General features: G+C 44.8%; 1 protein-coding gene across 4 annotated transcripts in view; it reads right to left on the minus strand.

Moving 5' to 3' along the window:
* Window positions 1–13,710, minus strand: part of cnn1b (calponin 1, basic, smooth muscle, b) — a 100,219-nt gene that overhangs the window by 6,062 nt on the left and 80,447 nt on the right. For 2 of the 4 annotated variants that reach the window (XM_068021384.1, XM_068021385.1), the window contains 2 exons: window positions 2,400–2,537; window positions 2,175–2,291 (listed from right to left, as the gene is read on the minus strand). In XM_068021384.1, the coding sequence (XP_067877485.1) occupies window positions 2,175–2,291; window positions 2,400–2,537 (255 nt within the window). Of the gene's footprint in view, window positions 1–2,174; window positions 2,538–13,710 lie in introns of all 4 variants that reach the window. The other 2 variants (XM_068021381.1, XM_068021383.1) reach the window with 1 other exon arrangement.

A 13,710-nucleotide genomic window follows, 5' to 3' on the forward strand; every position in this document is an offset into this window, starting at 1 on the left:
TGACGGTCGGCACAGACTCGGTGGGCCGAAGGGCCTGTTTCAGTGCTGTATCTCTAATCTAATCTAAAGCCCTTCCCCACCACTGCTGTTGCCTTTTGAATCTGTGACTGGCCTTCTGGTTTTTCAGCTACAATTTGGTCCCTGGATATAGTTTCATGCTCTTGGGCTGAAGTACATTTCCTTCTGGATCTAATGGTGACCTCCAACTTTGACTCAATTTTTCTGCTCTGTGATTGATTCTGCACACCTCCTCAGTCTTCGTTCCCATGGAAATATTTCCATCAGTGTGCCCTTTGATACTCTACCCTTCAAATCGCTTCTGAACTCACTCACCTTCCATACCTGTATCTGAACTGTGCTCCAAGCTGACTCCACCCTACCAATGTCAACTTTATCCCGCCATCCGACTTCTGGCTTTAACTCTGGATTCCCTCCTATTGTCTCCTCTTTATTAAAAGCAAAATACTGCGGATGCTGGAAATCTGAAATAAAAACAAGAAATGCTGGAATCACTCAGCACGTCTGGCAGCATCTGTGGAAAGAGAAGCAGAGTTAACGTTTCGGGTCAGTGACCCTTCATCGGAACTGACAAATATTAGAAAAGTCACAGGTTATAAGCAAGTGAGGTGGGGGTGGGGCAAGAGATAACAAAGGAGGTCTAGATTGGACCAGGCCACATAGCTGACCAAAAGGTCACGGAGCAAAGGCAAACAATATGTTAATGGTGTGTTGAAAGACAAAGCATTAGTACAGATTAGGTGTAAAAAACACCTAAACTGTCCTAATGCTTTGTCTTTCAACACACCATTAACATATTGTTTGCCTTTGCTCTGTGACCTTTTGGTCAGCTATGTGGCCTGGTCCAATCTAGACCTCCTTTGTTATCTCTTGCCCCACCACCACCTCACTTGCTTATAACCTGTGACTTTTCTAATATTTGTCAGTTCCGATGAAGGGTCACTGACCCGAAACATTAACTCTGCTTCTCTTTCCACAGATGCTGCCAGACCTGCTGAGTGATTCCAGCATTTCTTGTCTCCTCTTTATTCCCTGTTTACTACCAGGGCATAACAATCCTAATCTTGCTAGGTCCCCAGGCCTATGTAACTTGAGTTTCTCTGTGTCGATTCACACATGCATTTTGGCTGCTGCTCCAGACCCAAGCCCATTACTTCGATTTCCACTCATTTTTTTGCTTCCCCATTTTTTTCTTCAACCCCGCTCTCCTGTGGTCATTCCTCCTTTCATTTCTCAGGTACTCAGTCTGCCCTCTGTCCCAAAATCCTGACCCCATCCCTTCAGCACTCTGCAACCTTCCAACTCTGCTGCCCCTGTCCCAGGCTTAACTTCTTCTTAGCCTACAGCTTCCCTCAGTGCTTTCCTTGGCATCCCACTGAAGGCCTATTGAGGCACTCTTGATGATCAGCAACCCCAATTACTCCATCCTACTCTCACCAACCCTCCTGCCCCATGCACCTTCTGAGGGCTAATCTTTCCTACCTCTTTCCCGTTCCGCTTATCCCTCCCAGGGCTGATCCTGTGGACAGTGGATCGGCTATCACTGCCTCTCTGTGCATCTCTCTCCAGAACATGCATTCACATAAACAAGGCCCTTTGTATCCGTGACCTTGTTTGGGTGATTGTATCAACATCATATCATTGACGGAAACCTGGCTGAGGGCTGATGACACATGACTCCATTAATGAAGCTTCCTCGCCTGGCAATACCTTCCACCATTTGCCCTGCCCATACTGCTGCAGTGGTGTGGTCCTTATCGCCACTTTAGTCTGCCCCTCCACTACTCCTCTGAAACCTTCTCCTTTTGAGCATCTCATCTTGTTCCAACCCTCTCACCTCTCATTTAAAATCCTTGTTCTCTACTGCCCACCCAAGTATTACACCAAGTTTCTCACCAAGATATCTTCACTCCTTTCCTCCCTCAGCCTCTGCACCAGGTAACTTATCCTTGGTGATTTCAACCTCCATCTCCAATCATTATGCTCTCTCCTCTGAGTTCACTACCTTCCTATCCCTAAATCTCCAAATAAACTCCAGCATGCAGTGCAGTGGCCCCTCGCTCCAGTGTGGAGTGAAGTAGCCCCTCCAGTGCATGTGCATTATCTTTCCAGTTTCTTATGCAGTGGCCCTTTCCTGTGGCTGGGTCTGTTCATACCTGGAGTCCAATGATATTCTGTCCTGCTTTCAGCGTCTCGCTATTGAAAGCTCGTTCCTGTTTCTCTGCATATCTCACACCAATGTCTGATCTTGTGTGGTAGCCTTTTGTTTTTGCCTGTGTGGAACAAGAAGTTAGCTTTGCCTCTTGTAATGGGTGAGTCAGACAATCTATCAAATAATTGCAGAGAGTTGAGATTAGGATAGTCATAGCAGAAGCACTCACCATGCTAGCCAGGGCCATAAGTGTTGTCTGAACTTGGGTCAAGTTACAGTTCTCATACAAATCATTGGCTTCAAAGCTGTCGTGAAGTTTCACCCCATATTTTGTGATTGCTTTAATAAAATTCCCAATGTTTTCCAGCTGTGGACAAAGAGCAAATGTGAGCACTGCAAACAATCCTCACTCCGAGGAACTGGCTGCAAGTTACTGTACCAGGTTAGGCAGCGGAAGTTAGAGCTTTTAGTTGCCAGGTTAGGCTTTGAGAGTTAGAGCAACTTGTGGAAACCCAGGCTTGGAGATGATATGTTTTTAAGCTATTGGATCCCGTCTAATTGGACAGGCTATTTTGGAATAGATAGGATGATCAAACGAGGGGCCTTGAAAATCAAATCCTTGGGCAAAGAGTTCAGGGTTAAAAGCCAGGAAGTATTTCTTTTCCCAGAGAGTCATCATTCCCAGGAAAAAGTGCTGAGACAGGTGGTGGGTATGGATTCACCATGCTATTTTAATGGGGAACGTGATATGTTCCTGGGAGAAGATAGCTCTTTAATTATGGGGGTTAGTTGCTAGTTAGCTGGGCGAATTGCAAGTTATGAAAGTTATTTACTAGTTAGTTGGGGATAGTTGCTCGTTAGCTGGGGCTTGAGGAGTTGTGGGTTAGTGGTCTTTTGCTGCCTTGCTTGGTTGCCTTTGGGAGTCAGAAAGGCTCAACTGGCTCAACCTCTCCCTGAGTGTTGTGTGTTAAGTTCAGTGGTTGCTTGGCTGCGCTGTGGATGGATTGCTTTTCCCCAACCTATGTGCCATTATCCCATCAAAGCCTGCCTTTCTGGAAGTAAACCTTTGCAGCCAATCACGATAACATGAGGCCTAAGCCCAGGTAGCATTCCAGTAACATTCTTAAACAAAGGATCAAGGTTAGTCAGACAGGATTTTGCATTCTTAATCTCTGCTGGCTGATTTTATTAATTATTGTGCAGATACTGATCCAGCCTTGCACCTTAGGATAGCTTCCCTTATTTATCTGTTTTTGATGTTGGGTCCACGAGCCTGTACTTGTGTTTGGTACAGATTTATTCCATAGAACCGTAGAAAAGTTATGGCACAGAAAGAGGTCATTCAGCCCATTGTATCTGCTCCAGCTGAAAAATCTAGCCGCCCATTCTAATCCCACCTTCCAGCACCTGGTCAGCAGCCTTGTAGGTTACAGCACTTCAGGTGCAGATCGAGGTAGCTTTTAAATGAGTTGAGGGTTTCTGCCTCCACCGCTGATGCAGGCAGCGAATTCCAGACACCCACCACCCTCTGGGTGAAAAGGTTTTTCCTCATGTCCCCTCTAATCCTTCTACCAATCACTTTAAATCTGTGTCCCCTGGTAATTGACCTCTCTGCTAGGGGAAACAGGTCCTTCCTCTCTACTCTGTCTAGGCCCCTCATAATTTTTTACACCTCAATTAAGTCACCCCTCAGCCTTCTCAGTTCCAGGGAAAACAACCCTAGCCTATCCAATCTTTGCTCATAGCTGCAATTTTCAAGCCCTGCCACCATTCTTGTAAATCTCCTCTGAACTCTCTCCACAGCAGTTATGTCCTTCCTGTAGTGTGATCAGAACTGTACGCAATACTCCAGCTGTGGCCCAACCAGCGTTTTATACAGTTCCAACATTACATCCCTGCTTTTGTATTCTATACCTCGGCCAATAAAGGAAAGCATTCCATATGCCTTTTTCACCACTTTATCTACCTGTCCTGTCACCTTCAGGGAACTGTGGACATGCACTCCGAGGTCTCTCACTTCCTCTACCCCTCTCAATATCCTCTACCCCTCTCAATATCCTCCCGTTTATTGTGTATTCCCTTGCTTTGTTTGCCCTCCCCACACTTCTCTGGATTGAATTCCATTTGCCACTTTTCTGCCCACTCAGCCAAACCATTGATATCATTCTGGAGTCTACAGCTATCCTCTTCACTATCAACTACACGGTCAATTTTTGTGTAATCTGCAAATTTCCCAATTATGCTTCCCACATTTAAGTCCAAATCATTAATAATACCACAAACAGCAAGGCACCCAACATGGAGCCCTGTGGAATTCCACTGAAAACTGCTTTCAATTCACAAAAACATCTGTCGACCATTCCCCTTCGTTTCCTGTCACTGAGCCAATTTTGGATCCAACTTGCCACATTCCCTTGTATCCCATGGGCTTTTACTTTTCTGACCAATCTGCCATGTGGGACTTTGTGAAATGCTTTACTAAAATCCAGGTAGGCAACATCCACTGCACGAACCTCCTTGTTACTTCCTCAAATAATTCAATTAAGTTAGTAAGACACGACCTTCCCTTAACAAATCCATACTGACTATCTGTGATGAATCCATGCCTTTCTAAGTGACAGTTGAACCTATATCTCAATTGAATCTCACAATTTGCCCACCACTGAGGTCAGACTGACCAGCCTATAATTATTTGGCCCATCCCTCGCACCCTTTTTAAACAATGGTACAATGTCTGCAGACTATCACAGAACATGGTTGAGGGAAGGACAGGACTGGCAGTTTAATATTCCAGGGTATAGAAACTTCAGGTGTGACAGAGGGGGTTGTAAAAGAGGAGGTGGCATTGCACTATTGATCAAGGAGTCAATTACTGCAGTAAGGAGAGATGATATCTTAGAAGGTTCCTCAAATGAGGCCATATGGGTAGAACTTAAAAACAAAAAGGGGACAATCACTTTGCTGGGAGTGTACTACAGGCCTCCAAACAGTCAGGGAGAGATAGAGGAGCAGATATGTAGGCAAATCTCAGAGAGGTGTGAAAATAATAGGGTAATAATAGTAGGGGATTTCTACTTCCCCAATATTAACTGGGATAGTCTTAATGCAAAAGGCTTAAAGGGGCGGAATTCTTAAAATGCATCCTGGAGAGCTTTTTTGAGCCAACATGCAGAAAGAACTACAAGAGAACATAAGAAATAGGAGCAGGAGTAGGCTTGAGGAGCTCCTCAAGCTTGCCCTGCCATTCAATAAGATCATGGCTGATCTATCCAAGGCCTCAACTCCGCTTTCGGGCCTGCTCTGCCTAACCCTCGACTCCCCGAGATTTCAAAAATCTATCTACCTCCTCCTTAAATACATTTAGTGACCTAGCCTCCACAACTCTCTGAGGCAGAGAATTTCAGAGATTCACCACCCTCTGAGAGAAGAAATTCCTTCGCATCTCAGTTTTAAATGAGTGCCCCCTTATTCTGTAATTATGTCCCCTAGTTCGAGATTCCCTCACTAGTGGAAACATCTTCTCAACATCTACCCTGTCAAGCCCCCTTAAAATCTTATATGTTTCTATAAGATCATCTCTCATTCTTCGAAACTCCAATGAATAAAGGCCTAACCTGTTTAGCCGTTCTTGATAAGACAGCCCCTTCATCCCAGGAATCAGCCTAGTGAACCTTTTCTGAACTGCCTCCAATGCTAGTATATCCTTCTTTAAATATGGGGACCAAAACTGTACGCAGTACTCCAGGTGTGGCCTCACCAACACCCTGTACAGTTGTAACAAGACTTCCCTATTTTTAATCTCTAACCCCTAGCAATAAAGGCCAAAATTCCATTTGCCTTCCTAATTACTTGCTGCACCTTCATGCTAATCTTTTGTGTTTCATGCACAAGAACACCCAGATCCCTCTGTACTGCAGTATTTTGTAGTCTTCATCTAAATAATAATCTGCCTTTTTATTTTTCCTACCAAAGTGGATGACCTCACACTTTCCCACATTGAACCCCATCTGCCAAGTTTTTGCCCACTCACTTAACCTATCGATATCCCTTTGCAGATTTTTTGTGTCCTTATCACTACATGCCATCCCACCTATTTTTGTATCGTCAACAAATTTGGATACACTACACTCTGTCCCTTCCTCTAAGACATTAATGTAGATAGTAAATAGCTGAGGCCCTAGGACCGATCCTTGTGGCACCCCACTAGTTATGGCTTTCCAACCTGGAAAAGACCCATTGATCCCGACTCTCTGCCAATCCTCAATCCATGCCAACACATTACCCCCAATACCCTGAGCTCCTATTTTCTGCAATAACCTTTTATGTGGCACCTTATCGAAAGCCTTCTGAAAATCCAAATGCACAACATCTACTGGTTCACCTTTATCCACTCTGCTTACATCCTCAAAGAACTCTAACAAATTTGTCAAACATGATTTCCCTTTCGTAAAACCATGTTGACTGTTTGATTGCACTATGTTTTTCTAAATGTCCTGCTATTTCTTCCTTAATAATCGACTCAAGGATAATGCAGGAAATTATAGGCCGGTGAGCCTTACATCAGTGGTAGGGAAATTGTTAGAGAGGATTCTTCGGGACAGGATTTACTCCCATTTGGAAACAAACTAGCTTATTAGCGAGAGGCAGCATGGTTTTGTGAAGGGGAGGTCATGTCTCACTAACTTGATTGAGGTTTTTGAGGAAGTGACGAGGATGATTGATGAGGGAAGGGCAGTGAATGTTGTCTATATGGACTTTAGTAAAGCCTTTGACAAGGTCCCGCATGGCAGACTGGTGCAAAAGGTGAAGTCACACGGGATCAGAGGTGAGCTGGCAAGATGGATACAGAACTGGCTCAGTCACAGAAGACAGAGGGTAACAGTAGATGGGTGTTTTTCTGAATGGAGGGCTGTGACTAGTGGTGTTCCGCAGGGACCTTTGCTGTTTGTAGTATATATAAATGATATGGAGGAAAATGTAGCTGGTCTGATTAGTAAGTTTGCGGACGACACAAAGGTTGGTGGAGTTGCGGATAGTGATGAGGATTGTCAGAGGATACAGCAGGATATAAATCGGTTGGAGACTTGGACGGAGAAATGGCAGATGGAGTTTAATCCGGACAAATGTGAGGTAATGCATTTTGGAAGGTCTAATGCAGGTGGGAGGTATACAGTAAATGGCAGAACCTTTAGGAGTATTGACAGGCAGAAAGATCTGAGCGTACAGGTCCACAGGTCACTGAAAGTGGCAATGCAGGTGGATAAGGTAGTCAAGAAGGCATACGGCATGCTTGCCTTCATCGGTCGGGGCATAGAGTATAAAAATTGGCAAGTCATGTTGCAGCTGTACAGAACCTTAGTTAGGCCACACTTAGAATATTGCGTGCAATTCTGGTCGCCACACTACCAGAAGGACATGGAGGCTTTGGAGAGGGTACAGAGGAGGTTTACCAGGATGTTGCCTGGTCTGGAGGGCATTAGCTATGAGGAGAGGTTGGAAAAACTCGGATTGTTTTCACTGGAACGACGGAGGTGGAGGGGCGAAGTGATAGAGGTTTACAAAGTTATGAGCGGCATGGACAGAGTGGATAGTCAGAAGCTTATTCCCAGGGTGGAAGTGTCAGTTACTAGTGGACATAAGTTTAAGGTGCGAGGGGCAAAGTTTAGAGGGGATGTGCGAGGCAAGTTCTTTACACAGAGGGTGGTGAGTGCCTGGAACTTGCTGCCGACGGAGGTGGTGGAAGCAGGTACGATAGCGACGTTTAAGCGGCATCTTGACAAATACATGAATAGGATGGGAATAGAGGGATACGGTCCCCGGAAGTGCAGAAGGTTTTAGTTTAGGCAGGCATCAAGATCATCACAGGCTTGGAGGGCCGAATGGCCTGTTTCTGTGCTGTACTGTTATTTGTTCTTTGTTCAAGCATTTTCCCAATGACTGATGTTAAGCTAACTGGTCTATAGTTTCCTGCTTTCTGTCTCCCTCCTTTCTTGAATAGGGGTGTCATATTTGCGGTTTTCCAATCCGCTGGTACCCTACCGGAATCCAGTGAGTTTTGGTATATCATGACCAATGCCTCCACTATCTCTGCAGCCACTTCTTTTAAAACCCTTGGGTGCAGGCCATCAGGTCCTGGCGACTTGTCTGCCTTTAGTCCCATCAGTTTGCCCAGCACCTTTTCTCTCGTGATAGTGATTGTTACAAGTTCCTCCCTCCCATTAACACCTTGCTCATCTGTTATTGTTGGGATGTTTCTTGTGTCCTGCACTGTGAAGACTGATGTAAATTATTGGTTTAAATTATCTGCCATTTCCCAGTTCCCTGTTATTAATTCCCCATCCTCATCCTCTAAGGGTCCCACACTTACTTTAGCTACTCTCTTCCTTTTAATATACCCATAGAAGCTCTTACTGTTTGTTTTTATATTTCTTGCCAATTTACTCTCATCATCAATTTTCTCCCTCTTTATTAGTTTTTTAGTCATCCGCTGCTGGTTTTAAAAAACTTCTCAATCCTCTGGCTACCACTCGTTTTCACGAAACTGGACCTAATCTTAGGGACTGAAGCCGGACAAGTGGTGGAAGTGTCAGTGGGGGAGCATTTCGGGGATAGTGACCATAACTCTAAGATTTAAGGTATTTATGGAAAAGGAAAAAGATGCACCGCAAATAAAGGTACTGAATTGGGGGAAGGCCGATTTCAATATGATAAAACAGGATCTGGCTAAAGTGGACTGGGAGCAGCTACGTAGAGGAAAGTCTACATCAGACCAGTGGAAGTCATTCAAAAAGGAAATAGAGAGTTCAGGGCCAACATGTTCCCGTAAAAGTGAAGGGTAGGACCAACAAGTCTAGGGAACCCTGGATGTCAAGGGATATAGAGGATTGGATAAGGAGAAAAGGGAGGCTTATGGCAGATTCAGAGGGCTGAAAACAGCAGAGGCCCTAGAGGAGTATATGAAGTATAGGGGGGTACTTAAAAAAGTAATTAAGAGAGCGAAGAGGGGGCATGAAAAATGACTTCAGGGCAAAATAAAGGAAAATCCTAAGGCGTTTTATAAGTATATTAAGGGCAAGAGGATAACCAGGGAAAGAGTAGGCCCGTTAAGGACCAAAGTGGCAAACTGTGTGTGGAGCCGGAGGACGTAGGTGAGGTTTTAAATGATTACTTTTCGTCTGTGTTCACTGGAGAAGGACGATGTAGGTGTAGAGATCAGGGAGGGGGATTGTGATATACTTAAATTAACATTGAAAGGGAGGAGGTATTAGCGGTTTTAGCGGGCTTGAAAGTGGACAAATCCCTAGGCCCAGATGAGATGTATCCCAGGCTGCTATGTGAGGCAAGGGGGGAGATAGCAGGTGCTCTGACACAAATTTTCAAATCCTCTCTGGCCACAGGAGAAGTGCTAGAGGACTGGAGGACAGCGAATGTGGTACCATTATTCAAGAAGGGTAATAGGGATAAACCAGGTAATTACAGGCCAGTGAGTCTAACATCAATGGTAGGGAAACTATTGGAAAACATTCTGAGGGGCAGGATTAATCTCCACTTGGAGAGGCAGGGATTAATCAAGGATAGTCAGCATGGCTTTGTCAGGAGGAGATTAGGTCTAACCAATTTGAATTTTTTGAGGAGGTGACTGGCATGTAGATGAGGATAAAGCAGTTGATATAGTCTACATGGACTTCAGTAGGGCTTTTGATAAGTTCCCGTATGGGAGATTGGTCAAGAAGGTAAGAGCCCATGGGATCCAGGGCAATTTGGCAAATTGGATCCAAAATTGGCTTAGAGTCAGAGGGTGATGGTCGAGGGTTATTTTTGCGATTGGAAGCCTGTGACCAGTGGTGTACTGCAGGGATAGGTTCTGGGACCCTTGCTGTTTGTCGTGTACATTAATGATTTAGATGAGAATATAGGAGGTATGATCAGTAAGTTCGCAGATGACATGAAAATTGGTGGTGTCATAAATAGTGAGGAGGAAAGCCTTAGGATTACAGGACGATATAGATGGGCTGGTAGGATGGGCAGAGCAGTGGCAAATGGAATTTAATCCTGAGAAGTGTGAGGTGATGCATTCTGGGAGGACTAACAGGTCAAGGGAATATACAATGGATGGTAGGACCATAGGAGGTAGAGGCCTGCTACCCGACCTGCACCCGACGGGACCTGATGACATGTGTTGGGTTCAGGTCGAGTCGGGTCCATCTTCCGGGACCGCTGTGGTTCGGTTCTGTTCGGGTCGGGTTCTTTTTCCCGACCTAAAGCAGGTCTCTAATAGGAAGTACAGAGGGTCAGAGGGACCTTGGTGTACTTGCCATTAGAACTCGGAAGGCAGCAGCACAGGTAGATACGAACATAAGAACTAGGAGCAGGAGTATGCAATTCAGTCCCTTGAGCTTGCTCCGCCATTCAGTACGATCATTGCTGATCTCATCTCGGACTCAACTCCATTTTCCTGCCCGTTCACCATAACCCTTCAACCCATTACTAATTAAAAATCTATCTATCTCCTCAAATTTACTCAATGTCCTGGCATCCACTGCACTCTGGGGCAGTGAATTCCACAGACTCATGACCCTTTGAGAGAAGTAATTTGTCCTCATCTTGGTTTTAAATTTGCTACCCCTTATCCTAAAACTATGACTTCTGGTTCTAGATTGCCCCACAAGAGGAAACATCCTCTCTACATCTACTTTGTCAATCCCCTTAATCATATATACCTCAATTAGATCTCCTCTCATTCTTCTAAATTCTAGAGAGTAAAGGCCTAAACTGCTCAATCTCTCTTCATAAGACAAACCCCTCATCTCTGGAATCAATCTAGTGAACCTCCTCTGAACTGCCTCCAATGCAACAACAACCCTCCAAGTAAGGGGACCAAAACTGTACGCAATACTCCAGGTGCGGTCTCACTAATGCCTTGTACAGTTGCAGCAACACTTCCCTACTTTTATACTCCATTCCTTTAGCAATAAATGCCAAAATTCCATTTGCCTTCTTTATTACCTGCAGTACCTGCATACTAGATAAGGTGGTTAGGAAGGCATATGGGATATTTGCCTTTATTAGCCGAGGCATAGAATATAAGAGCAGGGAGGTTATGATGGAGCTGTATAAAATGCTAGTTAGGCCACAGCTGGAGTACTGTGTACAGTTCTGGTCGCCACATTATAGGAAGGATATGATTGCACTGGAGAGGGTGCAGAGGAGATTCACCAGGATGTTGCCTGGGCTGGAGCATTTCAGCTATGAAGAGAGACCAGATAGGCTTGGGTTATTTTCCTTAGAGCAGAGAAGGCTGAGGGGGGACCCAATTGAGGTATATAAAATTATTAGGGGCATATATAGGGTAGATAGGAAGAAACTTTTTCCCTTAGCGGAGGTGTCAATAACCAGGGGGCATAGATTTAAGGTCTGGGGCAGGAGGTTTAGAGGGGATTTGAGGCAAAAATGTTTCACCCAGAGGGTGGTTGGAATCTGGAACACACTGTCTGAAGGGGTGGTAGAGGCAGGAACCCTCACAACATTTAAGTATTTAGATGAGCACTTGAAACGCCACAGCGTACAAGGCTACGGGCCAAGCGCTGGAAAATGGGATTAGAATAGATAGGCTTGATGGCTGGCATAGACACGGTGGGCTAAAGGGCCTGTTTCTGTGCTGTATACCTCTATAACTTCCAATCCTCTGGTACCTCACCTGTATCTAGCGAGGATTTGAAAATGATCCTCAGAGCACATCAACACTTTCTGTTACCTCATCGAAACACTCATTCGTTAATCATGATTTGCCCTTAAATCCGTACTGGCTTTCCTTAGTTAATCTAAAACATATCTGACAGCTGTTAGGCACTGTGGGCCATCATCAGCAGCAAAATTGTATTCCACCAAAATCTGTAATGTCATGGTCTCTCATGTTAATTAATTGTATATCATATTGCTTTCAGGTGCTGGACATATACTGGGGATTCACTTGTACTCCTATATATAGGAGCAAAAAAAATGGTTGTTGGGGTTGGAGGTGCAGGTTTGTAATGTGTATCTCTGTAAATAAAAGTTTATAAGTGTGTAAACATTAGTCTTCAGTTCTTTGACCGCCTGGCCATCTGAATTGTAACACTACATTATACCATTACTATGAACATACGAATTAGGAGCAGGAGTAGGCCACTTGGCCTTTCGAGCCTGCTCCGCCATTCTATAAGTTCATGGCTGAACTGATTACTCCACATTTCCACCTACCCCCGATAACCTTCCACCCCCTTGCTTATCAAGAATTTATCTACCTCTGCCTTTAAAATATTCAAAGACTCAGAGGACAAAGGATCGGCACAACATTGTGGGCCGAAGGGCCTGTTCTGTGCTGTATGTTCTATGTTCTATGTTCTATGACTCTGCTTCCACCGCCTTTTGAGGAAGAGAATTCCAAAGACTCACGACTCTCTGACAGAACAAATTTCTCCTCATTTCTCTCCCAAATGGGCGACTCCCCCATTTTTAAACATAACCCCTAGTTTGAGATTCTCCCACAAGGGGAAACATCCTTTCCACATCCACCCTGTCAAGACCCCTCAGGATCTTATATGTTTCAATCAAGTTGCCTCTTTTCTAAATTCCAGCGGATACAAACCTAGCCTGTCCAATCTTTCCTCGTAAGACAGCCTGCCCATTCCAGGTATTAGTCTAATAAACCTTCTCTGTACTGCCTCCAACGAATAGTTATATTCTCCCTAGAGTTTAGAAGAATGAAAGGTGAAACATTAAATTCTTAATGGGCGTGAAAGTGTTAATGCTGGGAGGAGATTTCTCCTGGCTGAAGAATCTAAAATAGGGGAGGCACGGCTGTAGAATAAGGGGTTATCCACTTAGGGCTGAGATGAGAAGAAATTTCTTCATTCAAAGGGTTGCAAATCTTTGGATGCTCAGTTGTTCAATGTATTCAAGACACTGATCCAATGATTTTTTTGGGCACTAAAGGAGATGGGGATAGTGCAGGAACGTCAGGATGAGGTCGATCAGCCATAATGTTCTTGAATGGCAGAGCAGGACGGAAGAGGCTATTCCTGCTTTTCATGTGTTTTTGTTCTTATTGGTCAGGACATGAGGTCTCCCTGCTCTTCCAGGACAACCATGGGATCTTTAGTGAGCTGCTGGGGGGGGGGGGGATAGCGGCTTGGGTGTTGTTGGGGGGGGCGGGTGTTGAGCTCAGTTTAAACACCAGCGGAGAGCCCCCTGATCTGCGGCTTATCAGTTAGTGACGGCACATGGGCGAGCAGCAGATATAACTCCCACCCTAATGCCAAACCACCGTTGGACAAACCATATAAAACACGAGTACAGATTGGATTCAACTTCCATCAATCTAAGGAATAGACCAATAAGAACCCAAAAGGAGCGAACACTGTTCAGATTAAATATCAGAGACCTGAAAAGGTAACTCCGTTTTTCTCGCCACAGATGCTGCCTGACCTGCTGAGTATTTCCAACACTTTCTGTTTTTATTATAGAAGTGAACACCGCCTCCATTTGTTGGGCTGCCTGTC

Source organism: Heterodontus francisci, chromosome 43, assembly GCF_036365525.1.
Source record: "Heterodontus francisci isolate sHetFra1 chromosome 43, sHetFra1.hap1, whole genome shotgun sequence".
NCBI lineage: Eukaryota > Metazoa > Chordata > Chondrichthyes > Heterodontiformes > Heterodontidae > Heterodontus > Heterodontus francisci.